This window comes from Branchiostoma lanceolatum, chromosome 4 (genome assembly GCF_035083965.1).
Source record: "Branchiostoma lanceolatum isolate klBraLanc5 chromosome 4, klBraLanc5.hap2, whole genome shotgun sequence".
Lineage (NCBI taxonomy): Eukaryota > Metazoa > Chordata > Leptocardii > Amphioxiformes > Branchiostomatidae > Branchiostoma > Branchiostoma lanceolatum.
Window position 1 is genome coordinate 24,544,399 of NC_089725.1, and position 26,603 is coordinate 24,571,001.

At 42.7% G+C, this 26,603-nt stretch overlaps 2 protein-coding genes across 10 annotated transcripts in view; one reads left to right on the plus strand and one right to left on the minus strand.

Moving 5' to 3' along the window:
* LOC136433586 (kin of IRRE-like protein 1) overlaps positions 1 to 7,463 on the minus strand; it is a 56,005-nt gene extending 48,542 nt beyond the window's left edge. For 3 of the 5 annotated variants that reach the window (XM_066425932.1, XM_066425931.1, XM_066425930.1), the window contains exons 1-2: positions 7,267 to 7,462; positions 2,054 to 2,371 (exon numbers count right to left, since the gene is read on the minus strand). In XM_066425932.1, coding sequence (XP_066282029.1) covers positions 2,054 to 2,371; positions 7,267 to 7,324 — 376 coding nt within the window. In that variant the 5' untranslated portion in view covers positions 7,325 to 7,462. Of the gene's footprint in view, positions 1 to 2,053; positions 2,372 to 7,266 lie in introns of all 5 variants that reach the window. The other 2 variants (XM_066425934.1, XM_066425933.1) reach the window with 1 other exon arrangement.
* Positions 7,464 to 7,571: 108 nt separating this feature from the next.
* The window catches only part of LOC136433585 (nephrin-like), an 83,039-nt gene continuing 64,007 nt past the window's right edge, over positions 7,572 to 26,603 (plus strand). The window contains exon 1 of one of the 5 annotated variants that reach the window (XM_066425922.1): positions 7,572 to 7,700. Coding sequence is in view for 1 of the 5 variants with exons in the window: in XM_066425921.1 (XP_066282018.1) it covers positions 22,569 to 22,572 (4 nt within the window). In the remaining 4 variants the exon portion in view is untranslated. Of the gene's footprint in view, positions 7,701 to 17,113; positions 17,239 to 20,164; positions 20,270 to 22,391; positions 22,573 to 22,804; positions 22,907 to 26,603 lie in introns of those variants that run through there. The other 4 variants (XM_066425923.1, XM_066425929.1, XM_066425921.1 and 1 more) reach the window with 4 other exon arrangements.

Sequence of the window (26,603 nt, forward strand, 5' to 3'; positions counted from 1 at the left end):
GTCAGAACATTTACTGGATAATTCCTCTACTCATCTCCTGTTATCTGTGCTATCTAAGAACAATAAATAAGACTTGCTTTATGGACACCCTGGGAATTGCTTCATCACTTCCTAATTGCTCCCAGTTCCCTTCTGAGTGGGGGAAAATTGAAGAAACCACTGGGTTTGTTTCTGTTCAAGTGTGACAAAACAGTGCACATCCTGAATGGTATCTTATCTCCTTCCCTTCTCCTTCCTGTGCCACCCAAGTCCCTACCTGGCCATTGTCTCCTGCCAGCCTGGACGTAAACAGGTATACAAATTAAAACATCCTGAAGGAGAGTGTCTCTAATTGAGTGTTTGAAATGGGGTGGAAGTGATCCTTCGGATACCAGACATCATTACATTCTGAGAAGCCGCTTCTGAGTCAGGTGGTAGAAAATTTAAAACTCTCTGCAATCAAAATCAAATACTTTTTGGCTGAAGTTTACATAAGTAGGTCATAGGTGGATTAAAACTATTGTTTAAAAGGTGGAAGATTGCCCATACCTATACCTTACAGGGCTTAGCATCTTTGCTCTTTGTACAAATAGACAGCAGGAAAGGGCAGGGTTTTGTCTCAGACCAGCAGACAAGCCACTTTAACTGATTCAAATCTCTCACATGCAAGAAAAGGAAATGCACACAAGATGTATCGCATCCTTTTCTAGTGTAGATTACTTGTAGTGTGGGAAACCTTCCCAGACTGGCGGTTCTGGTTTACAGATGACTCAGGTCGAGATAAGGGCCTTCTTCCAAATCCCATTTTCCCATTTAGTATTTACCACAGGAAAACCTGCCATTTGCTCGGGGTTGGCTATCCAATAAGCCCTGATCAGAGCATCTGGCAGCACTGGGAGCTGCTCCCCTCTGGACAAGCTACAAAACAAGCAATTGCTCAAGCAACCAGAGGCTTTTTCGAGAGCTGTAACCCGGGTAACATCGCCAAGCACAGCATTATTCGAAATTCGTTCTCAGCGCTGCTCTCATCTAATTGTGCAGTTTATCTGTCACGGGAGACAATGAGGTCCAAGATCAGAAAGCCCACATGTTGTGGTGTCTAGAAGTGGAGTCTCCTCAACTTGTTAGTAGATATCTGAGAGGTCTTGGTAGCAGTTTTAGCTCATCGTTGCAGGCCTCCTGGCAATAATTAAATCTGCCTGTGAGCATGAAGCTCCAGACTGGCTGCACCAGGTCCTCGAGGGACTTGAACCTGGGACCAGTGGGACCTGAACCAGGGACCTTTGCCTCCATGTGTGCCCTGGTTGAAGTGCATCTGCTCAGCAGGACTACCTTTAGCGTAGGCTAGTCTTTCTGCAGCCCCCTAGACGATGTTTTTGTGGCGCGGATCTTATTTTCTGAGAAAATGTCCTGTAAATGGACCATCTCTATGGGAGCCATACACTCCCCCTAACAGACAAGTGGGAGCATTGTGTTATCACCCCTCGCCACACCTGCACTGGCTTGTAACTTACCATCTTTTACCCTTACCAGGAGCGGTAAGAGCCAGCGCTTGGTGATTATAACAGCATGTTAGCCCCCATCCAGCCAGCAACATGCCAGAACATTCATAAGCTAGATGGAAGGGCAAGTTTTTATTAAGACATCATCTGATTCAGCAGCTTACAGCAGAGACAATTGCGTCCTGATGATGGGTCCAATTTTCCTGTTTTGATAAAGTTCGCCTAAAGCATCCCTTTAGGAAAGGGTCTGTCTAGTTTTCTCATATTTGTCCTCATTTGTCAGAATGCTGTAACTAGAACAGGCTGTTTCTCATACTGCCTATGTCACTTCCAAGGCAAGAATAGGGGTTGAATTTCATGGGGAGGGCTCCAAGGTAGACCCTAATGGCCCCTTGGGATTGAAAGCTCGTGTGGTGGTGAGGGAAGAAAGAGGAGGATATAATGGTGTCTGACACTTGCCCAGGGCATCATTCCTTTGGCGCGCAGGACCAAAGCTACCAGGCAATGAATCTGGCAGATCAGCGACATACAGGCCACATTTCTTGGCTATCTCACACCTATGGGGAACTTACGGTAGATGGTGAGCTGCGCATTCTGTGAGCGGATTCCTTGCTGGGTCTCCGTAGGGCTGGCCTGGCACTGGTACGTCCCATCATCCTCCAGCAGGGTGTCTTGTACCACGAGGTTGTACTCGCCTCGGTTCACGTCCCCGGTGATGGTGAACCGGGGGTACCCCGGTAGTTCACGGTCCGAGCCCAGGGCGAAGTTGTCCTTCGTCCACTGTACTATCCCAGCAACATTGTCGATTGCACATCTCAGCGTCGCAGTCTCTCCCTCTCGGCGTGTGACTGAATCTGGCTCCTCTCTGAACGACTGGTCCTGGGCAGAACCTGCATGCGAGGAAAGGAAGAGAAAAAGGAATATGTTAGGCAATGACAGTGGCTCTAGGACAAATATTCTGTCTTTGGTGGCTAAACCTAAAGTAAATACTGGTTGTACCGATAATTTCAAACCTTAGTCCAACTTCTGTGGCAAACACTCTAGAGATGGTTGTTTACTCCCATCACATAATTGAAACAATGTTGATTAGATAATTGAGGAAGTGGTGCTTCAAACTGATGATAAGGACACCTGCTTTTTTTCAACCTGGACAAAAGACACAAGTGGAAGCGGGGATGACAGTCTTTTAATGAAATAAATACCCCCCAGTAGGCACCCATTGATATCTTTTCAGTAAAACTTATCTGGTAATCATTTTCAGTCTCCAGTCACTCTGAATCTGTCATATCTTTTGATGTTAACAGTTACTCGTGCCCTTGGCTACACCTGTTGTGTATCACCTAGTAATGTTTTACAATGATAGATCCAAAGAGACAGGTGTTCTGGAAAACCACCATTTTAATTACATATTGCAAATATATATACAAATTGTAAGTGCATGGGTATTTGGACAAGGCTGCTGACTTCACAGAACTAAGGGCTTCCTTATTATGGCTAAAACACAACTTTGTTTGTCTCTTACAAAAGACTAACTCTTGAGATAGTGCCAAAAAGCTAGACAGATCATATCATCAGATTCCAAGACAAACAGAAAGGTGATAAACAGAGAATGGAATTGACTGGATTGTTACTGGCATGTTACAGTCAGAAGTCTCCTGAGGAACAAGGAATCCTGACCCTTTCCTGACATGTCTCAGGAAAACCTGGGGTCAGAGAGAACTGCACCAGAGGTGAGCCTCCAGATGTCTTCTATATCCTGCAACAAGCAGGCATGCTGTGTACTAAAAGTCAGCCACCTTGTCAGGACATTATTTAGGAGATTGACATCCATATCATACTGTTTCCAAGGAGACAGAATGACAAGGACTCTTTCCCACGCACAGAAAAATGTCAGGGTCTAGGATGATTGCTTCTACACATGTATCCTCCTGTCACAGGTCACCTGCTGGGTCCCCATGTCACACAACAAACACACAAACAAAATAACTTCTGAGGACGTTCTGGGAAATTAACTGTTCACAAAAAGTTTGCAAATGCTGCAAAACCAACTGGGTGGGAAGATTTCCAGCTCATCTTTGTCATCATTATCAAAATCAAATCAAAATTGTACTTCATGACTGTATCTTTCTTGTGTACGTGTTGTTTCTTCTTCAAGTTCTTGATCTTTTAAAGAATCTAAGACAAACAAGGAAATTAGGATGGCCTAAGATGAAGATAAAATTATTTGAATGATCGACAAATTCATATCCAGTAGAAAGGTAAGGAAAATTGGTTAACTTTTCTAACTGGTCATAATGAAATTATGCATTTACATAGCACAGTGAGATTAGTTTCGTTTGATACTCATCTAGAATTGTGACAGGAAAGAAAAAGGACTGATCACAGATGTATATTCAAGTTCCGTAAATCTGCGATCTAAAAAACTTCAACAAAAATCGCTTCTATAGCAGTAACAGTTGCACAGTGAGATATAATAGCACCCTCTCTTTACAGTGTCAACACAAGGTGTACCAGTCAACAGCAAGGCAAACACCGTGGTTGGGAACTATTCAAGCATTCTGCCATCATGTATACCGTGTTTGCAAAACTTGAAGGGAGTTACTCTTGTGCATCCAACAGTGACGGGGCGTTACAGCAACCACCTCTCGTGATAGATACAGGGAGCTTGGTACACTTCAAACAGATTTAAGGGTTTGGCATTGTATTTCCAAAGATGTTTGTACCTCTTTAGAGGAAGAAAGCTAAGGAACTATGGAGTTTTCCTTCAGGTAATCTACCAGTAAAGGCCTGAGTTCCGCGTAGGTAGAGAAGCATTCATCAGTAACAGCTCATAACAGGGGGATTGGCCTCCCCTCAGGGGTTAAACTGGGATTTGTGCAGTCTCTGTGTAAAGGTAATAGGAACAATCCATTACAATTAACACAGCAAGTAATTACAGGTGAGTCCTCACGATGACACCCATAGATAAGACCCCTGCTGAGACGACCCGATGACATTTTTACTGACAACAGTTAATAGTCTGGGCTCCATACCAAAACTGGGCATTAGTTTTATCTCTGTTTTCTTTTTGTGTTTTTCCTGTGTCTGGTGAAAACAATAGCAGGATAACTCTGAACAAAGGGCGACCGGGGTTATACCTTGAGCCAGGATAGTAATTCCTACTTCATTTCAATCCATTAAGTGGCCTCACATGTAAACTATCATTAAGTTGATTCTGTTGCCAAAATATGGCGGGGAAAATCGTACTGCTGCAAAAGATACCACCCAGATAGATAAGGCTTTGTAAATTTTGGGCACAAAATGTTGTGATACAAATCTTCAGACGACATCCGTTTGAGATGAGGGAGGGTGGAGATGAAAGAGAGATGTCCCAAGATACAATCACAACGACAAACCTGATACACTGTCTTTGCCCATAACAGTCTAGATCTGTATCCAAAATATACAATACAGTTGTAAAATGATTGTAAAATTTATTCATAGATAAAACTTTGTTTTTAAGCAAACGTAAATGTCCCAGACCATAAACTGACGAGAAATCCAAGCCCCTTCATTCTTTTGCCAATACGGAAAATAACTAAAAGTAGAATTTGTCCATCAGGACAGCTATTTTCTTATGGAACAACTATTTCCTTTCAAAATGAAAATTGTTCCTTCTTGTGGCTACCAGTCTGAAAAATGCACACAAAAACAGGCAAACGAACTGCCATTTCGACCCAAATCTTCTACTCTATATTTTCTATTTTCAGCATGCTCGCGTTGATCCAAGTGTTTTTGCCTTTACCAGGAAAAAGAACGCTACGTGGATGTGGTTGCTAGCGATGTTGCTAGCCAGATCGAAGGTAGGGACTTAGCTTTAAATCCTCACACGTGGGAGGCTCGTCACACCTGGTACATAGCAAGAATGTCAGGGTGCTCAGGTGATTTAGATAATCCCAGGCAGGCATTCAGTACCCCTATGGACCAGAGCTTCTCTAAATCCACCCCTCTACTGGGGGGATTTGACATTCCACCCTTTTCCAGTCCCTATGTGCTAGTCTCCCCTTTCCATATCCATCAACACCTTTGACGAACTTGAACTCGGCAATTACAAAACTGACCTCTCTAGCTGAACAAAACATGTCTCTACAACAACGTGCTCTAATTAAAATCCCCTCTTGCTTTTAATGGTCAGCTGTGAAAAGGGGGTTTGAAAGACTTCCAATTACAGACCAAAGTGTCTTTTTTACGGTAATGTTTGTGTCATGAATAACAATGAATCGTAGACAGCTTTCCAAAAGAGCGCATCCTGAGCCAGTTTTCTCCTCTATGGTTCCTAGAAGGAATGCTGATAGGGTTGTGAACTGTTTCTAAACAGTGACTGGACAACAATGTCAGCAAAAGACAATTTCATGGGCCCATTGTACAGGGAATGTCCAATGCTTTTCTGATTCAGATGAAGAGCAAGGGGGACAAAGAAAGGGTACTTGTGTTGAGGGGCATTAATGAAGGGCCTGTTGAGGTTCAAAGTGGAGCGGAAAACGAGACTTGTCAGGGACACAAATTTGAAAGACTTCTCTCCCCAAAGGTCTTGAGGTGGGTAGTTGAAATACAATGCTTAAATTGAGCACAAGACTTACCGAAATTGGCAGAAGGGAACACTACAATCATGGTGTACATTTCCTGCACAAGTAAGTCTGGCCGTTGAACTAATCCCAGAACCATTTATACATCTGATTCAATTGTAACCAATGCCACATACAAATATGTAATGGAATTTCCATAGCTTTCTCGCACCTTGGTAATGGATTAACTGTCTTGAGTGTCGGATATAATTTCTCAACAAAGGTATTGTTCACATTATACCTTTGTTGTTCAAATATTTGTCCTGCAGTGAAAGAAAGCCGAAAGGAGAGGTTGTATGCGACTGGTTTCGCACACGTTCGCTCAAGTGGCCTGGTCTGTGTGTTTTTAAGAGTTGACAACTCGCGTTGTTGGACAGGTTTTGGCAAATGAAGTGTGTATACGTTGATCATGTCTAAATTGCAGGCAAACACATTGTCAAAAGCTGTGCACACAAAAACGCAAGGCCATCAAAAATCCCGCTGTTTCTAGCGTTAAAGGCAAACATCGAAATGCTTTCACAACAAATATCGAAAATCCTGGGAACTATCGCTAAGTGGGGGACACCGCAAGGACAAAATTTAAAGCCGTCTCGTCTGGTTTGGGTATAAATCGTGGTGTTGTTTTACTTACGGCGACGCCAAACCGCCGCCCGCTATGGGGTCATGTCGGGAGACGAGCAACTTTTCAAACGGAAATTACTAAAAACACGAAACTATCCTTGTTACGAACAGAATATTATTACAATCAGGAACAGGCAGAGCCTTCTTGTCTCCATTATCCTGTTTGTGATCGCGATGTAGATGCGAAACAGAGCCCAGGGCAGACAGCGGCTCAACCGGTCTGGCCCCTGCGAAATTCCCACATGACATTACGCGAACGAAAACAGTGCAGTCGTTTCAGATCACAAGAGCACGCAACAAGTAGAGGAAGTTTGGAGCATTCCGAGTGTTTCCTTTGATCAAACAGAAAAGAGTGGCAATAAGTCCAATCATAACTTAATCGGTGCGTGTAATCTGCTTCCTGCGCTGCCCACCAAAACAGCAGCAGCAGAAAGTTGTCAGGCCGGGGAAGTGAGCAAGCACGCGACCCGAGCACGGCTGGCGCGAGCCCCCGGCCCGGGGCCTGCACCCGCCCGAGCCCGTCTAAACCCCGCAGATCACACAGAAATCTCGGTGCTTACCTCTTGCTACGAATCCCGCCAGCACTAGAGAAGCGACGATGGTTGTCAGTAGGCGCATGGTGCCAAGCGTGCGTAAGTTGTCCTCGTGCAGAGTGAGAGTGCTCCTAGTCAGTGAACCGATCGATGCTCGCTACATTCTACCAGCCCAGAAACAATGTTGCAGTTTATTTCCCAAATTGACATATGGGTCACCCTAAACCCCGCCCGCTCCTGACTCACCGTATCCCGCCAGACCTTGCGCCCAATGGTATGCGGCCGTTACAAGGGCGTGTCGGGGAATGTCGACCACTGGTGTCTTGGGTAAGATCTGGAAATTTACATACTATCACTCCTGTGAGGTTTGAGGTTTTGGGCGCGAGTCTCAGCCACTTCCTGATTGTTGCAGGCACAGTAAACTTTGCATTTTCTCGAGAAATGTTTGCAGGGAGAGACAGGTAAGGCTGCGTGCCATGTGTGGAATGTTTGAACGGTTTGAGACAGTTTCCTTGCACTTTTGTCGCCCTTCTTCATGGAACAAATCGCAACTTCTGGAAAACGCAAATGCATCGTATATTTTTCCCACGAAATCAATCTGACGCGACGTGACTTTGTGATCCGATGGAGGGTGTTTTCCCATCACAAAGTCAGGTAAACTTAGCTCTAACGGTAGCCGCCCTGTATTTGCCGTTACCACTAGAGGAGTATAAGACCTCGTAGAAATGCACAGGGTCAAAAGGGGTTGTGTTTTTTCCTGACCGTGAATAACTGGAGCTGGCATAGCGGACCAGCTGCATACCGTAAAGCGATCATAGGTTGTCGGGTCTTTATTTGTCCGCAAACATATACAGTGCCTTACGGTAGATTGGCAAACAATTGGACAATTTGCTACAAAACCACGATAAGAAACGAGATAGGTGCCTAGCTACGTTTACTTAAAACTTACGTAGCCTTTGTCGGCCAGCAGAACCGTTTGAAAACAGGACGGCTGTCAATGGCTGTGTGTCACAGACCGACGCAACAGATAGGTATCAGATCCGTTGGCAAATGTTATTCACAGTCTCTCCTAATTATTCCCCAATATTCCGACGCCCTTTCTTATCTCAGCAATGCAGGCGCGCGTCTTTCACATTTCTATTCATGGCACATCACACAGCACACGGAAACAGTCAATAAAACAGTATTGATCTCTCTTCCATTGGTCACACTTCCACACAAAATCGCTCATTGATGAGTTAGGCTGTTTGGGCTGCTGAGTATGATTCAGAGGAAGGAAAAACTTTGTTTCCAAGAGTTGGCCTGGAAGCAAGGGTCAGAAGGAGGGCAAAGATGATGGAAGTCAGATGTTGAAGTTGGAATGTCAAGAATCCCCAGTGTTTGGCAGAGTTAGGCAAAACTTTTTTGTGACCATGCTGTGTGGTGGACACCCTGGTCTTCCTTGTCCATGGGCGCCATCTGGGGATGACCCACCAGACTGCCAGGACAAGGGGATGAGTCCCTGTCATGCTGGGCTGATCGATGAGTTAGGCAAAGTGGTACACTATCCACTGGAAAATTGGTCACCTTGGAAACTTAGTGTGCTGACATCAGCAGACTTTTATGACAAATCATGATAACTTTGATGTGAGGAAAACGAAGCCTCAGTAAAAAGAGGCATGTGGGTACATGTAACGTTTCTGTGCCGACATTTCAGAGTAGTTTGGTTTCTGTCTAGCATCCTGAGCAGACCTTCTACTAGTTCTGGGTGCGGCAGGCTTTTTTTTGTGGGGAGGTGGGAGTGATGTGGTGATTTGCAATGTTCCACAATGTTTGAAGCATGGTCCAGGTTCTCAGTGCCGCACATCTAGAATAAGGTTACTGGGTTGTCAGAGAGTTTGTCCATACAAGAGATCACACAAGTGATCTGAAAAAAAGACATGGAAAACTGCCAGCCACCAAGAGCACGTCGCCGGAACGTAATGCGTATACGGCAATGTGCCTGCTATTGAAACATATTATAACTGCTGAATCTCTTTTGTTCTTTTTGGTCAACGTTGCATCGGAGTAACAGCCGTTGCATAAGATATGTCTTTGGACACATCTAAATGAACCTATATGTGAGATATTAACCTTAGATATACGAACACGACCTTAAACGCAAGTTCTTGCTTACATTTCGGCAACGTGCTGCCACCTAGAAGGTCAACACAGGAGACAGATATCTTTTCTCTGTCAACATGAACTTATGACACATAACTGTTTGTAGAAAGATGAAGTCAGTCTGCTTCTCAGTTAAATGTCATACTAGTTGCAGTGAAGTCATTTTGGATCCAGTTCAATTGTTCAACAGAGAAACATTACTTTTGTAGTCATTGCAAAGAATGGTATTTGCTTCAATTACACGTTGTTGGCTGACAAGTTGACTTCTTGTACCTACTACATGTATATTGCTGCGTTGAAACTTTGCAAATCGTAAAGTAGTTTGATAGAACTTTGAACATCCTTATAGATGTCTGTAGTTGGGCCTGCTTACTGCTTGTTTGTAAAGTATGAATATCGTTTCTCTCTTCAAGTATTGAGAAAATTTCCCTGCCAAGTTGTGTGGAGGTGTTGCAGATTTCCATTCTGAGTGATTTCTGGCTCCCTTGGTATTACTAGTATACCTCTTGTGTGTGTGTGTGTGTGTGTGTGTGTGTGTGTGTGTGTGTGTGTGTGTGTGTGTGCTTCTTTTCGGTGGCCTCGCTCTTATCTGTATGTGAACACCAGATTTTGAAAAAGAGGTATTTTCTCGTCTTTCTGTGTCTGTATAGCTGGTATAAATGCCCTTGGGCATATTTACTTGTAACTTTGCCACTGTTTCATCTCCACAGAAATGTGTTCAGTTGCTTTACTTAAAATTTGGCCAACCAAGTTTGTCGGAATGAGATATTACAAATGCAACTCTTTCCACAGAACGCAGAAGTATTGACATAGTGTAGCAAGGCTTGAAAAACAATCGCTGACCTGGCTGTAACGTGTATTCGTAAGCCCTGTCAAGTCCAAGGCAGTGTGGCCAAGTTTGCTTTCCTCCCACTCATCGAAAGTCGTTACAACAAAGATTCTTAATTAAAGTAGGGGGAAAGCAAACTTTGGTTTGTTTGCTGAGGTAATCTGAGTATGAAGGTATCCTCCATGACCCAATAAGGGGTGTAGGACTTTGCTTGTTCTGCAAATCTTGGGGCTGAGGCCTCTAATGCTCGATAAACATTGGCTTTTGACAAGGAGGCTAGATGTATCCTTGTTGCTGTAAGAAAGGCAGCATTCAGGCCTGGAAACATCTTTAGGGCTTCGCTCATCCAGATTGAAGACTTTACAGTGGAACTAGTTACAGCACCAGAGGAAGCAAGTCTACTAAGGTTGGTGGATCTATGTAAAGCATGTATAGAACTTATAGGTTTCTATAATAATGATAGAATGTGTTTGAAAAAGCTTGATAGGTAAGTTAGCATCAGAGGGATCGATGGGCCTAGGAGCCTCCATTTCCCAATTCAAATGCTTGACCACTTTTCCAGATGTATCTGTTTTGGATTTTCCACTACTTTGATTGTTATTACAATCTTTCTCTTGTGAGTATTCTATTGCATTGATGGATAGGGGTGGGAATTAAGTATGAATAATACATCCTTTCCAGTCACAGCTTATTGAATTGGGAAAAGGGGTGGGGTATGATGCTGATTGATAAGAAGGCGGATGACATATCTCAGCTGGCAATACATGCACTGTGTAGTGGAGTTAGGGAGACTTTATGGTCCAACTATTCGGACTCCAATAGATTCATTCATGGTGTTATTTTTGTAATACCCAGACTCAACGGCATTACTGTGACAAAGGTAAGGAGATGCACACTTCTACCATACCCCAATGTCAATAGGTTGAATTCGGTTAAAGATACCAGTAGATCTTATGTATACATTACTTTGGCAGTAAGTCATCAGCTTTTTTTTAAAAGCAATACTGTGTTAAAAGCTATCAGGAAAAGGGTCTCAGTTGCAAGCCAGAAAAGTCATGGTACTGAAATAGCTGCTAAAGTGATGCCAACAGTGCCGATGTTGACAGTGGTGAATTGACACCCTGAGGTTATTTTGACTTGTGTATTTTGTGTCCGCACTTCTTGCTTTCCTTTGACGTGGAAACAGAGGCCAGGTAAGTGTAACAATCTTTTTTTCAATGACCTTTTCAACCTGCAGTAGTTTTCCCCGGTATCTGACCCATGACAGCTTTTGAATAAGAAATAGTGGACGCTCCATTTTCCCTGGTGGTCGTATTCATGTCCCTTTCATCGGTATTGTTTTTCACATGTCCTTTCACGGTAACTAAAGGGGAGATGACAGTAGAAAAGGCTGTAACAATGTTGCATACCTTGTATGCACATAGCCTCTCCAAACAACTTTCTTGCTTGAAACATGAGGTGTTTTAAATGGTGATGTTATCTATCTGGGGAAACACAAGTTGTTCTTGAATGGTTGCTGTGATTGACAGATCCTGTGTCAACAAATGTGGGCCATGCCAGTAATCAACGGCCAAGCACTATTTTGAAAGCCCTGAAAGCGACGTCTTTCTACGGAGTTCTGATGAAAAATGTCCCTTAGATTAATTGTATGTACTATACTGATTGCAGAAGTATTTTGATGGTATTTGCAAGCCATATGCAAAGTTTTCCTATCAGTACCAGAATGCTTTCCTTGAAATACCTGAAACTACTGTGAAGTAGAAGCACGGCCAGGTGAGAGGATAAATCTTTCTTTAGTCTTCTTTTACAAATTTTCTGTATACTGTAAATCTTGACATCCTCACTGTGGGTGTTTTTCTAGGTTTTTGTGGTAAATCACAACTCTGCTTATGTTTTTGTGCTACATGATTGTTTCAACCGCGAACTAACCAAATTTGTACTCCTACCACGAAATTAAATCCCCGTAAAAATAAATGAATTCACAGTACTGCATAAAAACTAAATAGTATATAAAGTTTTCTTGAATCTGTGGCATCTATATCTGATGCAAATGTTGGTCTTGACTTTTTAGCTCTTAAGGTTCTACTTCTTGCAGGAACAAAATAGCAGCGACATTGTCAGCGGAGGACTATAGGATTTACTTGGCTGCGTGTTGCTATAGGTTACCCTGCTTCCTGGTTGTGCCCCCCTAGGTCACCTGTTTTCCACATGAGTCATCTTCAAAAACCAGAATCTGGACCTCTTTGTGGTGTGACACATGACCGAGCATCCCACCTGCCACCACAAACCCTCCTCCCCACCAACAACTTTGTTGCAGTGCTCCTCCAACACAATACCACTCTCCAGTTTCAAATAGTGTGATCCAGTTTCAAGTGACCTTTCTTTTGTTCCCCCATCCCTTCAGATGCTGCTTGCTTTACATCAAACAGTCCTGTATCATGCATGCCCTGTAATTTGCTGACTGATTTAGGAATTATTTGCATAATTCTTTAGATAAGTATAATTTCACAGCTCAAGCTGTTGTAGATGCAAGAAACTTAAAAAGTTATCTTGTTTTTTCTTGTAGTACAAGACCTAAGCATGTCACCGTACTAATTGTTCGCAAATTCAGTTTCAATGCAAGCTTTGCTCCAACGTTGAGCAGAAAATTGCAATGACTTCCCACCATGGACATCTCCATCCTCCCAAATTTCTTCAACCAGAACCACATCCAACCTGAATCATCATTGGCTCTCATGACCAGTCAGAGCTGAAACCATGCAGATTGCAATACATATCTCAAGAGATAAATCCTTTCAGAGTTTTGCCTCAAAATGTCTCCATTTTGTAGGGTTTTTTTTTTTCTTTATACCCAAGCGTGTTCGAACCAGACTGTGCTTTGTCCATGAAAATTCCCACAAAGCCCAACCATCCATTCTGGGTGCGTTGCTAACCTTGCACCTGTCACACAACACACTCCCTATGGAATCTCTATGTAAAGGTCTGTCCTTCCCAAATGAATCCCCAGGCTCCCATAAGTAGTTAGTTTCTCATTCATGAATTTCTTGTGCTAAGATTTTCCCCAACTCATGCCTCAAAGAAGGTGATTCCGTTGATGGAAGTCTTCTTGTAGGGAATTACAAGGTGATTGCCCCTGATGATGTCATTACAGTATATGTTACTCTTTGAAGTTTTTTTTATTAGCCATAATGTAATCATACTAGTCAAACAACATCTGTTAGCATTTTTGTTGTGTATGGTCAAAGATACAATCATTTTTCAAAAATGAAGATTAACTTTTGACTTAGGCTGACAGATTTTTTTTTTAAATTTTGCTTTAAAATCAGTTTTAACCCTAACTGTATATTGTCTAGATGATCCGTGAAAGCATGTGATGATACGCTTCCACCCTGTCCATTTGAACTGCTGAAACAACCCCATATTAATTTCATATAATCCCACCTCATCAATACAGCATGCTCCCCTTGGGGAAACCAGGGCTGTGGTGCCAGCCTATTACTCTTTGTGATTTCATGCCTACCCTTTGGAAATCAGCAAGATTAGTCACACTGGAACATTGATGGGGCAAGTTTTGTCACCCCCTCTCATAATTCTCCCGTCCCCTTCTGTTGCAACAAAGCTCTCAACACTCTTCACACCTAAAAGGTGTTGCTGGCCGCATCGGGACGTTAGTACCATCAAAAGTGTGACAGGTGGCAAGGTTGGTTAATTCAATTTGTCTGGAGTATGAATACATCAAATTAGTTGCGTGGGTATGGGCAATTTATGCAAATCAATTAATGTTGATGTGACAGTAATAAAGGCAGCTTGAGCCTTATTACACTTTGTTCCATAAAACAGCCATTAAGTACCCCGCAGATTGCCTGATAAGAGTGGGAATGGTGTTCGGGCTTTTACTGACAAGTAGAAATCATGAATATCATTAAGGGATGTTGATAACTGTTGACACTCATAATAGAACCTTGGGCTCTATCTATTTGTCTCTGTTGTCTTTGACTGGTAAAAGGAGATTATGTTTGTATGTTTCTTAGGTTTAAAGATTTGTGACAATTGTAGTAATATGACATTTTTGCTGAAGCAAAATGAATACTATTCATTAGATATTACATATAACCTTATGTTGCAGGCCTTAGCTGTAAGTTCACGTAGGATGACATGCATAGAATTGCTCTTAGGTGGGTTTTGCTATTCTTATGAGCTTTTACTTCTTCATCTTCTTCTTTGCTCTTATTCTTTATGGACTTGGAGAGAAGTTCGACCTTCAGTGCATCTAGTCATACATTGCATCTTTCTACATTAAGCATGTGTCAGTGCTTTTACTAGTGGCCACTATGGCAGATAGACATGTCAGACAGGGAAGATCATCAGCCTTGACCCTTTTTCTGCTTCTTCCCTAAGATCTGGGGCAATCATGGGAAATGGCACAAGGACAGCAGATGGAGATGTGCTGCAATACGGTTGATGCTCTAGATCTCTGCAAAACTAGGTTGATTTACCATTTTATGGAAAAGGGTTAAATGGATGGTGAAAATTTGCTCTTTTGAGTGAAGGAAACATTATTTTACAAATTGGTTTTTGGCAAACAAAAACAGATTCCTGTATTAACCAAGCTGACCAGCTGCTATGTCAACAGCTTTTGAGGTACCGTAAAATTCCTATTTACGTACGCACCCCTCCTAACGTACGCACCCCCGATTTGGGGACGATTAAGGGCCTGACTCAGTGAGTTGAAACATTCAGGGGAAAAACCCTCCTAACGTACGCACCCCCTCTCCAGCATTTCGGTGGATAGTTGAAGAGGTTGACATGAATGATCATCCTTCCGATGATGTTTACCAACTTAAAGGGTTACCAATGTTCTCACCAGGTTTTTTTCACAGCATCGGGGCAGGGGTTCGGGGGCTGCCTAAAGCCCGCGACGGGGTCCAGGGGCAGAGCCCCGGTGGGGGGAAGCTCCTGCATTTCAGGCTATTGAGAAGGTGTTTTTTTTTCAGTTTTGAGGGTCATATTTATGATAATCGTGGCAGTTAATCAACTTCTCCACATGACCTTGACATACAATATTTCTGGTAAAAGACAACTTGAAACTCAGAAACAACAATATCAATAGTTTATTTAGCTACTCAATATCAATAGTCGATACCAGTTTTCCTTTTTTTGGCTGTGTCCAGCTGTCCTAAGTCGAAGCGCAACAATCGTAGCTGTCAGAAGTTTTCTTCGGTGCGAAATAGGAAGCGATATTCCTGGTATACTACGCTTCAAAGCAGGCATGTTTCCAGAAAAATCGCCGCCGAGGCGATCTTCCCTCGGCGGTCGGCAGCGAAAGTCCTAATACAAAAGTCCCTTGCCGCGGCATTTAAAGAACCTTGGCGCTGGCCCGTCTAAGAAATCGCGTCACCCCCTCCCCCAAATATATATACGCCGCCGGCCCGTTCCAGGAAGCCGAAACGGCTGTTCTGCGTCTTACAGATAACGTGGAACTTCCGTCTAATAAAAACTTTGTACAAGCATCGCTGTGGGAAAGTTCAGGGAACGTAACGTCGCCAGAGGTTCGCTGTTTAGCCTCCTTGCACGTACGGAGATCCAACTCGCGCGTTTTCCCACAAAGTTGTCGCTGATTGACAGTCGGCAGCCTCTGATGACAGTCGCGACCATGGCGACGTCGGCGGCAGAAAGTCTACTAAAAGGAAAGTCGGCGGTTTGTGGGCGGTGCCGAAAATTTGCAGTAACCGAATTGTCCAATCATGGCGAAGCTTATAAATAAGTTGAAACTTTATCTTCCTCTCTTTGTAAAAATGAATTTTCTGTGCATTAATTCGCTGTTATGGATGGGAAAATGACGTAACCTTGCTCTAGAAATTTGTCAGAAATACAGTTAAGAATTAATTCTATTCCCGCGCTGACAGAGAAAGGAATCTTTTACAAAGAACAGCTTCTGTGTTGGTCAACTGCGGACTGTTAACTTCCAAATAAGGAGATTCTCCGGGAATCTGATACATTTACGGCTGTTCTAATAGTCGGGAACCGCCCCGCAGATTGTGCACATGGAGACCTACTCGGCTATTGTTTACGTTTTCGCGCGATGCTGCCAGCGGCACACGAGCCGCAATGGGATTTTCCCGGGTGCGAGGGACGGCGAGACAAGATCGGAGCGGTAGGGCGGGGTGCTAATTTAGTGATTGGCACCTCCCTTGGAGCTCTTGGAGCTGAAACAGCGGAGGCGCGTGCCTTTGCATTTTTACTACGGTATTTTTGTCTTTTTTTGCCGCTACGCTGGGTGAAAAAACAGCATAGCGAGTGATTTACAGCGTCGGTTTGTCGGCCCACAGTGTAGCGGCCCGCCCGCTATGTTCAACTTACTGAGAAAATGTTTCTGGGTAGAAAATATCAAACAATTTAGATACATGTATTATTTATTCTTTATTACTGATTGATTGTGTGGTAGCATTCCACACTTCATTGTCATGAAGATGTACCGTACTCTCATGCTGATATTCGATTTTTCCGAGGAAGAACCCCTCCTAACGTACGCACCCCGACTTTAGCGTCAGCCTGGAGCACCTGCTTGCAACTTGAAAAGTTTAAAAAGTGCGTACGTAAATAGGAATTTTACGGTAATAGACCTTGGTAATCAGAAAAGTGTGCAGGCATATGGCAAACAGATAAAGAAAATATTGGGTGTGCTAAAAAGATTGAAATGTTCATGGGGAGATGTATGGCACGCTTTCCAAATGTCGTAACAGTCTCTGTGTACCATCTGCCCCCACCAGCTGTTACAAGTGATAAGGACCCTTTTCACTGGGGATTACCATGTAGGGCCATGGTGAGGGACGGGACTGAGGAGTTAGTCAAAAGTCCTGTAGTGGTCTGCATTGTGTGGAGGTCAGGGTGTGGTGGACTGAGGGGCAGCTGAGTAGACCGTACATTGAGCAGGGGGACACCATGGGGAGCTAACGTGCAGCGTAGGACAGAAATATCTACACCCATAGAAGTTGTGTTTTTCTGCTGTGTGTAGGATTATAGAAAAGGTAAGTTGGTTAACTGCAGTTGTATAAACTAGTAGTATACAAACAACAGGGCTGTGAAGAGTGGACAGTAGTTGTAGTAGTAGTAGTAGTGTTCTTTGACTGTTGAAATGGTACTGTGGCCATGTACTCTGTTTATGTACATTGGTACCGGGACCTGGAAAACAACAGCTAAACCCATTCCGATAAGTCTTTATTTATTTGTTTTTAACAGTATTTGCTTTGAAACATGGTTATTTTCATCATCTAAACTCCATACATGTATGTACAGTTTGTTTTTTCGTTGTTTGGAGCCATATGATGAAAATGTAATGTGGGTGGGTGGAACCACTGTGGTGACGGGCTGGGTTTGAAGTAGTTTTTTTAAGCCCATACACTTGACCTTGAAGATATGAGTCTAACCACAGAATCAAACAGCAACTGAACTGTACCGTGACTGACTTCACTGAGGAACATGACATAGTGGGTGTTACAATGTGGTGTTTTCAGCTGTATTAGGCATGTTTCCTTTTGATGTTGACTCAGTGTTGAGTGCAGTCCATGACAGCTTTGCTAGGGGGACATTGTGCTACATTTGTGTGTGTGCCAACAGAATATTACCTTACAAGACCTAGGAGATCGATATTAGAGATGCTTCATTCAGTCCATTAATCAAATGTATTGATAGTAGCCTTGTTCCAGGAATATTGAACATGAGCAGCAATTTTTCATTATTCTGTTTTGCCTGAGGCTAGTCTATTTTTGTCTCATCATCAGCTATTATGATTTCTTTGAATTTTCAATAATGACATGTCCTTCACATCAACAATATTGACTTTAAAACCACTTCCAGGCTAGATAATAGTTGACTCATGTTTTAACTTGAAGTATCAAGTAAAGTTGAATTTTTTAAATAGTGCAGCCAAATTCTTTATTGACCGATAAAAGATGGTCTAATGTTAATTATTCTTGAACCGTACTCGGTCGCTCATTGTTCTGGTCCTGGCTACCATGTTTTCTGGAAACATTTATGAAATCTTTTGTGTTTCATGTGGTTGAAAGTTTATGTCTGCTCGCTGTTAAGAGGGTATGGATTTTGCATGATAAGCTGTGGCTACAGGCACAGTAATGTGCGTACAGGTGGAAAGGTTCGCACGCAGATCCCAGTTGATTCCCTGCAGGAAAGTCCCGTGGCAATCGTTACAACTCGGATCAGCGAATGTCTGCACAGTATGTGCCGAGATATAGCGTGCCATTAAGGATGTGGCGCTGAGTGCACCGTTTCCATGACAGTAAACTCGATAAGAGCACCAAAAGGCCATTACGAACCCCACCCATGCTCAGTCGCCTCTGATGTGGAAACAACATGGTTCCGTGTTACTGCTTGTAGGTTTGCATTTTGAATGAGATACCATGTCTGCACATCCATGTCTGGTGAGTTGTAGCATTGGTTTTTACCTTGTTTGAATTGTGAGCGTATCATCTGGCCTTAAATAATTAAAGTAACGCCATTAGCGTATTGCTATTGTTGCAGTTTTTTTGTTCATTGGGGAAACATTTTGAAAGCAGATGAATGGTCGTTATGTAACAGGCAGAGAAGTTTTGAGGAAAATCTAAGCACTACTGTAGTATATGATAGAAATGGCAATAGATACAGCTGTACATGATATGCTGACTTAAATGATTGTTCCTCGCTAGTGGTGCGGATCGGTCCGGCCGGACCGGTTCCGGACTTGTAAAACGTTTAGGTTCAAGTCCAAAAAAACCTAAACGTCTGGAAACAAGTCCGGACTTGAAAAAAAATTCTCTCACTCATACACTCCTTTTTGTTTTAAACCATCTTAAACCTTCCTTAAATCGTGAAATTTGCACTATAAAAATATTGAAACATTGCTGTTTTTGTGTTTATAACTGAACTTTTGTGTTAATTACTGACTGTATATAATTCCGTATATATAGTTTTCAAATTACGTGTAAAATATCTGCCAATATGCAATTTTACATGTAACACGAAAAAATATTCCAAAATTATTGTTCAGGTCCGGACTTTCAAGTCCGGACCTGAACCTAAACCTCTGGACTCGAGTCCGAACCTAAACCTAAACTCGGGTTTAGATCCACACCACTATTCCTCGCTGTTCAGAAATTGGTCTTAAAGCTACAAAAGGTCCTGGACATGCAGCCGAGTACCGTGGTTAGCGAGCAAAACGATTGAGCCAGCGGCTACTACGGAGGATGGTACCCAGGCTAAAATTCATACAAGTAGAACAAATTCAATGATAGATTTTGAGCACAATGATGATTATAGCACGTTCTCCATGAATGGTGGTTCTGTCATAGCCATTGGCAGGTTTTAAGAAAGTTGCAATATTCAGGAGGTCCATAGATGGAGTATGTGCTACAACTTGACAGGCAAGACTGTAGTGTATCCCACTATGGCCAGCAAGGTTCTGAAACTGCTTTGGTCAAATTCAGTAGAAACATCTTATATCAGTATTGTACATAGAGGCAATAAAACAAACATTTTCAGAATATTCAAGCAAGGTACGTTTTTTTCTTGATGAATTGTCAAAACAAAATTTTACAGATGCATAGTTCAAAGCGTAGATTGTTTAGTTTGGAACTTTTTATCTTCATTAATGTGTTGCTGGAAGAGACTTAATATGGGCTAATTGGTAAACTGACCTCATCTCGTTAAATGGCATAACCCAGTTCTGGACTGGGCAGTGCACTTGCTGTAGAATTAGAGGGCAGCTGCAAGATATAGAACAGGGGTGTCCCTAGGTTCCCAGCTGTTTGGGTTACACCCAGTTGGACCTGTGGGCCTTGTGCCCCAGTCATCCTAATTTATCCACCTAAGAAGAGGGCTGGCTGTAGCCTTGGCAACCGTATCACATGACTACTGAGAGAGCTGATTGGCCCTCAGAATTGCTGTTAGAGTAGCCTGGAATTGATGCTATCATTTTCCATGCTGAGGTGTTGATTGCCTGTTGTAGCTGGGCTGTAGATAGCATTCCTGCTGGCCAGGGTGTAGGTCCGTCCCATTCCTACCTAGGTGAGTATGTCTATTTTGAAGAATTTGTTTGATTTGTTGCCAACATTGTTGTCATTGACCTTGGACAGAACATATGGATCTCTTCACACAATAGTGTGTAATGGTAGGGATTGGTCTGAGCTGACATGATGATCAGTATGCTAAATCAGATAGGAGGTGTATTCAGTTGGAAAGATGTCTTTGTACCCTGCTCATATCTGTGCTTTTTATCTATGCAGTTGTTCCATTCATCTAGATTGGATTCTGCATAATCAAGCCACATATGGGAAAATAGCCATTAGATGATTGCCTATTTTTCCAGTGATCATATCAGTTAATCAAAAGTCTTTTCCCAGAGAACTGCTGAAAGCTTTTTACAACTCTCTCACTGCCTCCTTCCCTGGTCCAGCCTGTGTTTTTATCTGTCAGTCAAAAAGATTGTCCTAGTTAGAGACAGACCACATGCTCCGGACTCAGTCATCAACAGTTTCCTTCTGGCATCTTCCCTTCCTGACTAACTGTTCGAAAATGTTCTTGGTAATCTGCTCGGAAGTTGATTCATTGAAAATCTGACATGCCTTCCTTGTGTGTTTTCCTTGTGGGCTGGAAGTGTCCCTCCAGGTCTCTCCTTGTGGCCCTGACACCCAGGCTACATCTGGTACCAGTTACAGGCCAGAAAGATTGAATTACACTAAATTTAGTTTTGTTTCCCTCCAGCTCCATCCCAATTGGGCCTCAGCCTCAGCGTGGGCCCCTAGTGGGGACATAGAACACATTCCCAGACTAGATTGCCATGCTCCCTTCCTCCCAACCAGTGTTCTCGCCAGCGCCCGTCCTCCCGTCATTTGACGGGTTTTTGTCGCTCATGACGGACAAAATTTTTGCTCAACCCGTCATTTTTAATAGACAAAATCGGTGTGTAAAGATATTTAGATAGAGCTTAGAATTTTCAAAAACTCGAGCGGATCAGCGGAAGTTCGTGACGAGGGCACTCTAGATCATTTCTAATGCCCCGGCTGGCGACAACCCCAGCAACACACAGAGAGCGCCGTGGTGGTTGCTAGAAATATTTGTTGGCCGCCGAAAACTCGGCGTCATGCGCCGCCCTCCCCACTACAGTTTTGGCCGGTCGCATCAGGCTGACGTTTATTTCTGTTTTGTCCCTCTCGGTTCACCGTCAGTTATTGTCATCAAAGAAGCCCTAACATTCAGAAATACTCCTATAGCTATCAGGCTTTCTGTAATCTATGTACAGTTTTTAAGTTTCAAGCCGCGGCGGCTGAGTTCTTCCCGCAAGAAATGGTAAACAGGCGTCAGATCAGATATTGTAATCTACCAATCACAGCGCGCGTCTCCGTCGCGTCAAGAAAAAACGACCAATGACATGCGAGTCTTGCTACTCGCGAGATTTCAGCTAAGCGTGAATTTGCGAGATGTTAGGGGGGTGGCGGGAATCGCAAGGATCGCACGACGAAGCGGCTGTTGGAAGGCTTGAATCGACAACTTTTGAACACATTCAGTGCAGTTACCGGGGAAATTAACAGCGGAAAACATGGGACAAAAAATTGGACGTCTTCATTGCGTTCTTTCTCAAAGTAGGGTGTCAAATTCCTCATTACGTTCAATATTTACAGGGCGCATACGGAACAAGTGTTGAAAAGTTGTGTTTTATTTTTGCCGACTTATTCTGTGTGCATTTTTTGTAGGACGTAGCTGATACGTAATAAAGTTTTGTTGCGCTAAATTTTCTTTTCTTTGCCGATTGTATACAACATAGAAGGGTAGCTTGTGTGTGAAGTTGTGAACATTCGATATTTCCGCGATGACGGCACGCCTCCCCAAAAAATTAAGCCTGAAACCCTTGTGTAATTTTTCACCGAAAGAGATGTCATTAAACTAAGCTTATTTTAACAGGAAATTTGCCCCTCAAAATGCAGGAAAAGGCGTTTCAGAGGGTCTAGATCTCAAATTTTCCGGGGGAGAATACCCCCGGACCCCCCTAGAATGGCCGCGCCTCCGGCGCGACGCCTCGCGCCTTCGGCGCTCGATATGTTCTTCCCCGAACGGAATTTAAATGACGGGTAAAAATTTCAGGCTGGCGAGAACACTGCTCCCAACACATCACTTGACTTTCTCCAGTTGAAAAAAAATGCACACTGCATGATAGGGACTGACCCTCAAATTCCTTTACAATTCGGAGGGTGTCTGCCTCCTTTCAACTTCTAATTGGTCACGTGGTTACAACTGAGGAGGGTGTGCTCACAGAGAATTCTGAACCGTAGAAAGGCAGGCAGCCCCGACAACACAGGCTAGCATCCGAATGGGTTAGTGGGTTCTTTCATTGGTTTTCTTCATGCAATTATGTGGTCACTTGTGTTTGCATAATAGTATTGTCAGGATAACGGCAATTTGATTATGGGACAAGTGGGGCTTACAAATTGAGTCGACGGAAAGGTGGATGGAGTTGCTTGGGGGATGGCTGAGGCAATGAGGGAACGAGCTGGAATTTTGTAATGCAGCGCTAGTACGGCGCACCAACGGGTGGTCATGACGTCAAGCGAGCATCAATATGAAATCCTGGCACACTGGCTGTTGTTACTGTGGTTATCCCTGCACTGCTAGCCTTTAGCCTGGGGAGGAGCTTGGCATTAGAACAAGGTTGAAACCTTTTCAGTGTCTATTTACTTTTCGTTCTATTCTTGCAGACTTGTTAAGGCTTTGTATGTTCTTGCGCACAGTGGTATTGTGTAGAAAGCTTGTTGCATGCGCTATACAATGGTAACAATGACAGGACTGAGAACCCATTTATCTAAGAAAGACTTTTTTACTTCACTAAACATAGCTCAAAGAATAGTTGTTACCGTATATGTAACTGTGATTGTGATGCATTCTAGCTAATGTTGTTGGACGGTAAGTATGTAATAGCTACCCGATAATGCAGTTGCAGTAATGTATGTAAGAGTGGGACCTATTTCCATGTCCCAATCTGCTTGCAAGCCATTTTCAATTCAGGTCGGTCATAATCCTGTGCTTTTCAGCATAGCATAAGAGGAGATCAAAGATACTTTGTCCAAACTCAGTTGCTTTCGTGACAGTAGCATCATGGGTGGGTGCGATTGAGAGGTCAGGCCTAAAAATGTGCTGTCTGTGCTATTGATTGGTGCATTGGAATTATTTTGATTTAGAAAGAATTAGGGTTCAAAAAGGCATACTAGCTGGACCTGATCCCTTCATGTAAAATTAAGGTTTCCATCCATTCTTTGTACCACGCTGTGCCGGTATTGGTAACATTGAGAATAATGGATGGGATCCTGTGTTGTTGCTTTCATTCTGACTCCTATGGACAGAAGAACAACTGCTGTTTCTTTTTAAATACCACAAGCAAGCTTTGTTGTCCCAACTGGTGATGGAAAGTCAAGAAAAGGGGTTCTTTTTAAGTGAGTGGAAGAGGTAAGTTGTAAGACCTTCTATTCTGTGATGTTGATGTAATTACAGATATATCTCTTGATATACATGATCAGCTGTACGATGTTATGTGTCATCTTTGCACTTGAACTAACAATTCAATGGTTGCTTGTGATAGTTTGCCAATTGTTGTGCAACAGAATCTTGCAAGTGTTCAGACAGTTTATGTTTTCAGAGAGTTCTGTCTTCCTGTCTTCTCATTGAGGAATTCTTCCTTGGAAAGGTTGCTCACCTTAGGTCACAGTTCACAAAGTAAATAAGCTGTCAATGTTTTGTATGAAACCTCCCAGATGTTCAGATATATAGTATTCCCCACAAAGGGAAAGACCTACATGTCAGATGTTGCCATGAAAACTAGAGTAAACCTTGCCTTTCATAAGAGTGTTTCAGTTTATTTTTGAATGAGCTAGTGTCAAATTCAATCCTTTATAGGTAGACATATTCCACATGTCAAATGCTTGGGAACGCTTGTTTAACATCGTGGTTTTGGGCACAGAAATGTTACATTTGTCTCTCAGCAAATGCAAGAATACTGAAGATCACAAAACAGTAGAGGATATCTGCATGTCCTTTGAGAATTTAGAGAAGACAAAACACTTGTGCCAGGGAAAATTTGTTTCTGAAGGACAAGTCCTTCAAAGCCAATTTCAAAGTAATGTAAACAGTGTATTTTACCAAGGGAAAGGTTCCTATCAGCTTTAGGCAGACATGAGTAAACATAGCCCTGGATTTAAATCTGTCCTCTGTCAAGAAAACAGCTAAGGAGGGATTCTGGTTTCTTTCAGGATTCAAGTTTTGCAAAATATAGCTGTACGGTACCCAGTTGCAGAAATGTTGATGGCATTACCAGGCCAAATCATAGGTATATGGTTATCAATACAGTACACCAATTTTGTTCCATCTGTTTACTGCACAAGGATGAATGTATTTTATCAATATGAAAGTAGGTATTAGCTTTGCATAATTGTTAGAATATTAAGTAGTTTTGATGGTACATACGAGTGTCAGACTCAGGTAGCATTGCCAAACAATTTTGTATATTTGTGTAAAAATTACAGACCAGAAGGTTCATGTTCTTACCATGCAAGTTCAGTTAGATTAGGTTACAAGTTATAGCTTTCCAAGACTGGATAACGATAGGTCTGCTTTGATATTCACCCTACCAGTGGACATCACACACTCTGCACAGGCAGCTATTTTTGACTGCAAATTCCCCTCAGAAAAGGGTCTACAAATTAAAAGTAATGAGGGTAGAATCACAAACCAATTGACTAGTAATGTGACTGAATTCCCCGTCTGCATGCTGGCACTAAGTAGGAGTGTGCCTCCCCAGATGTGGCTGAATTCCCCATGCAGGCTCTGCAAGGGAGAGATAAATTTTACAGCAGGGGATTCCAGTCCATTTTTCATGGATTATGGATCTAGGAGCTATGGATTTTGTATCCATCTACCTGTCAGTAGGGTTGTTATGTGAGCTAGGTGGGAGGGAGGGAGGGGACTCTCTTGTGGCCGCAGGCCCTGTGATGGATGGTGGTGAAGTTCCTATGGAGCAACACTGTAGGGATTCCTTTTGACCAAACTCACTTGTGTAGGTCGTTGCCCACGAAGTACGTATGTTCTGGCTGGTATGCTTCTAAAGATAACTTGCGGTCTGATCTATCTGCATTGTATCTAAAATAGCTCTAGTTTCTAGTCTTGCCCATTTTAGCAGGAGAAATAACATAGATGAACAAGGAATATATGGACAGTTTTAAGCAAGGTTTACTCCTGTCAAGGAGGTTATATCCCTGTCTCAGTGTCTGTTGTTCAGGGTTTTCATCTTTTCTTTGTGACCACAAAAAGACACATCTACATTTTTGTATGTACCTAACAAAGCCATCATTTAGTCAAGCAGGAACCTATCATTATACATGTGTATTCAGATTCTTGGAAGCCTTGCAGGACACATGTACACATGTACATGTTGTTGTAAGACCAGGGGAAACTGTCTTTCTGCACCTTTATCAGTGTGGAGTGAAATCTCTGTTGTGTGTATCTGCCCTTGAAGGTTATCGCCCCAGGTTACGGAAGATCTGGACAGTGTAGGGTGGTCAGTGTGTGAGCCAAAACTACACCACTCCCATGGACAATAACAAGCCCCCATGTTCTCAGGAAGACTTGCCCTAGCCTAGAGGCCAGAAAGGGTCAGGATTCTTCCACAGCAGGAGGTGATGTGTGCCTACTGTGCCAGAAACCAGTGAAGAAAAGATTGTAGCTACAATCAGAAGGAAACTAGAATTGAGATTTGGGTCAAGTTGTATCAGAGTGATCAGGTGTTTATGATATAAATAATTAAGACAAGGATCATCACTGTACAGCAGCTACAATTATACAGGTATATCATTGGGAGATGTTGTGGTTTGATAACATGGCAGATGATGTTGAATGACATCACAATGAACTTGAAACTACATCACTTCTCTTATGCAGTGCATTTGTATCAAAGAGGCATGACAAGAAGAAATGTTATTTTTTAATTAAAATTCAAAATTTGTCATTGGAAGTTTTCAGTCACACATACTGTACGCTAAATTCGTTTGAATACTATGTCGGCCACCAGAACTCATTTTTCTGGGGATTGTATGTAATTAAAACTGTTGTGGACATTAGTGTGTGGCATGTTACATGGATTAATGTTAGCTGTTTGTAGAGCTGAATACAAAATGAGGAGAAAGAATCCCTCTTTGTGTCTTCATATCCCATCTAATTTGCTCAGAGATCGATGAATGTTTTATGCATGTTGAAAATCCTTTTATATCGAGACAAAACATGTTATAAGAGCAGGAATGAAATTCATGCTGGCCTTGGCATATAAAGCACAGCTTGACCAAAAATGAAGCTGTAGTAATGC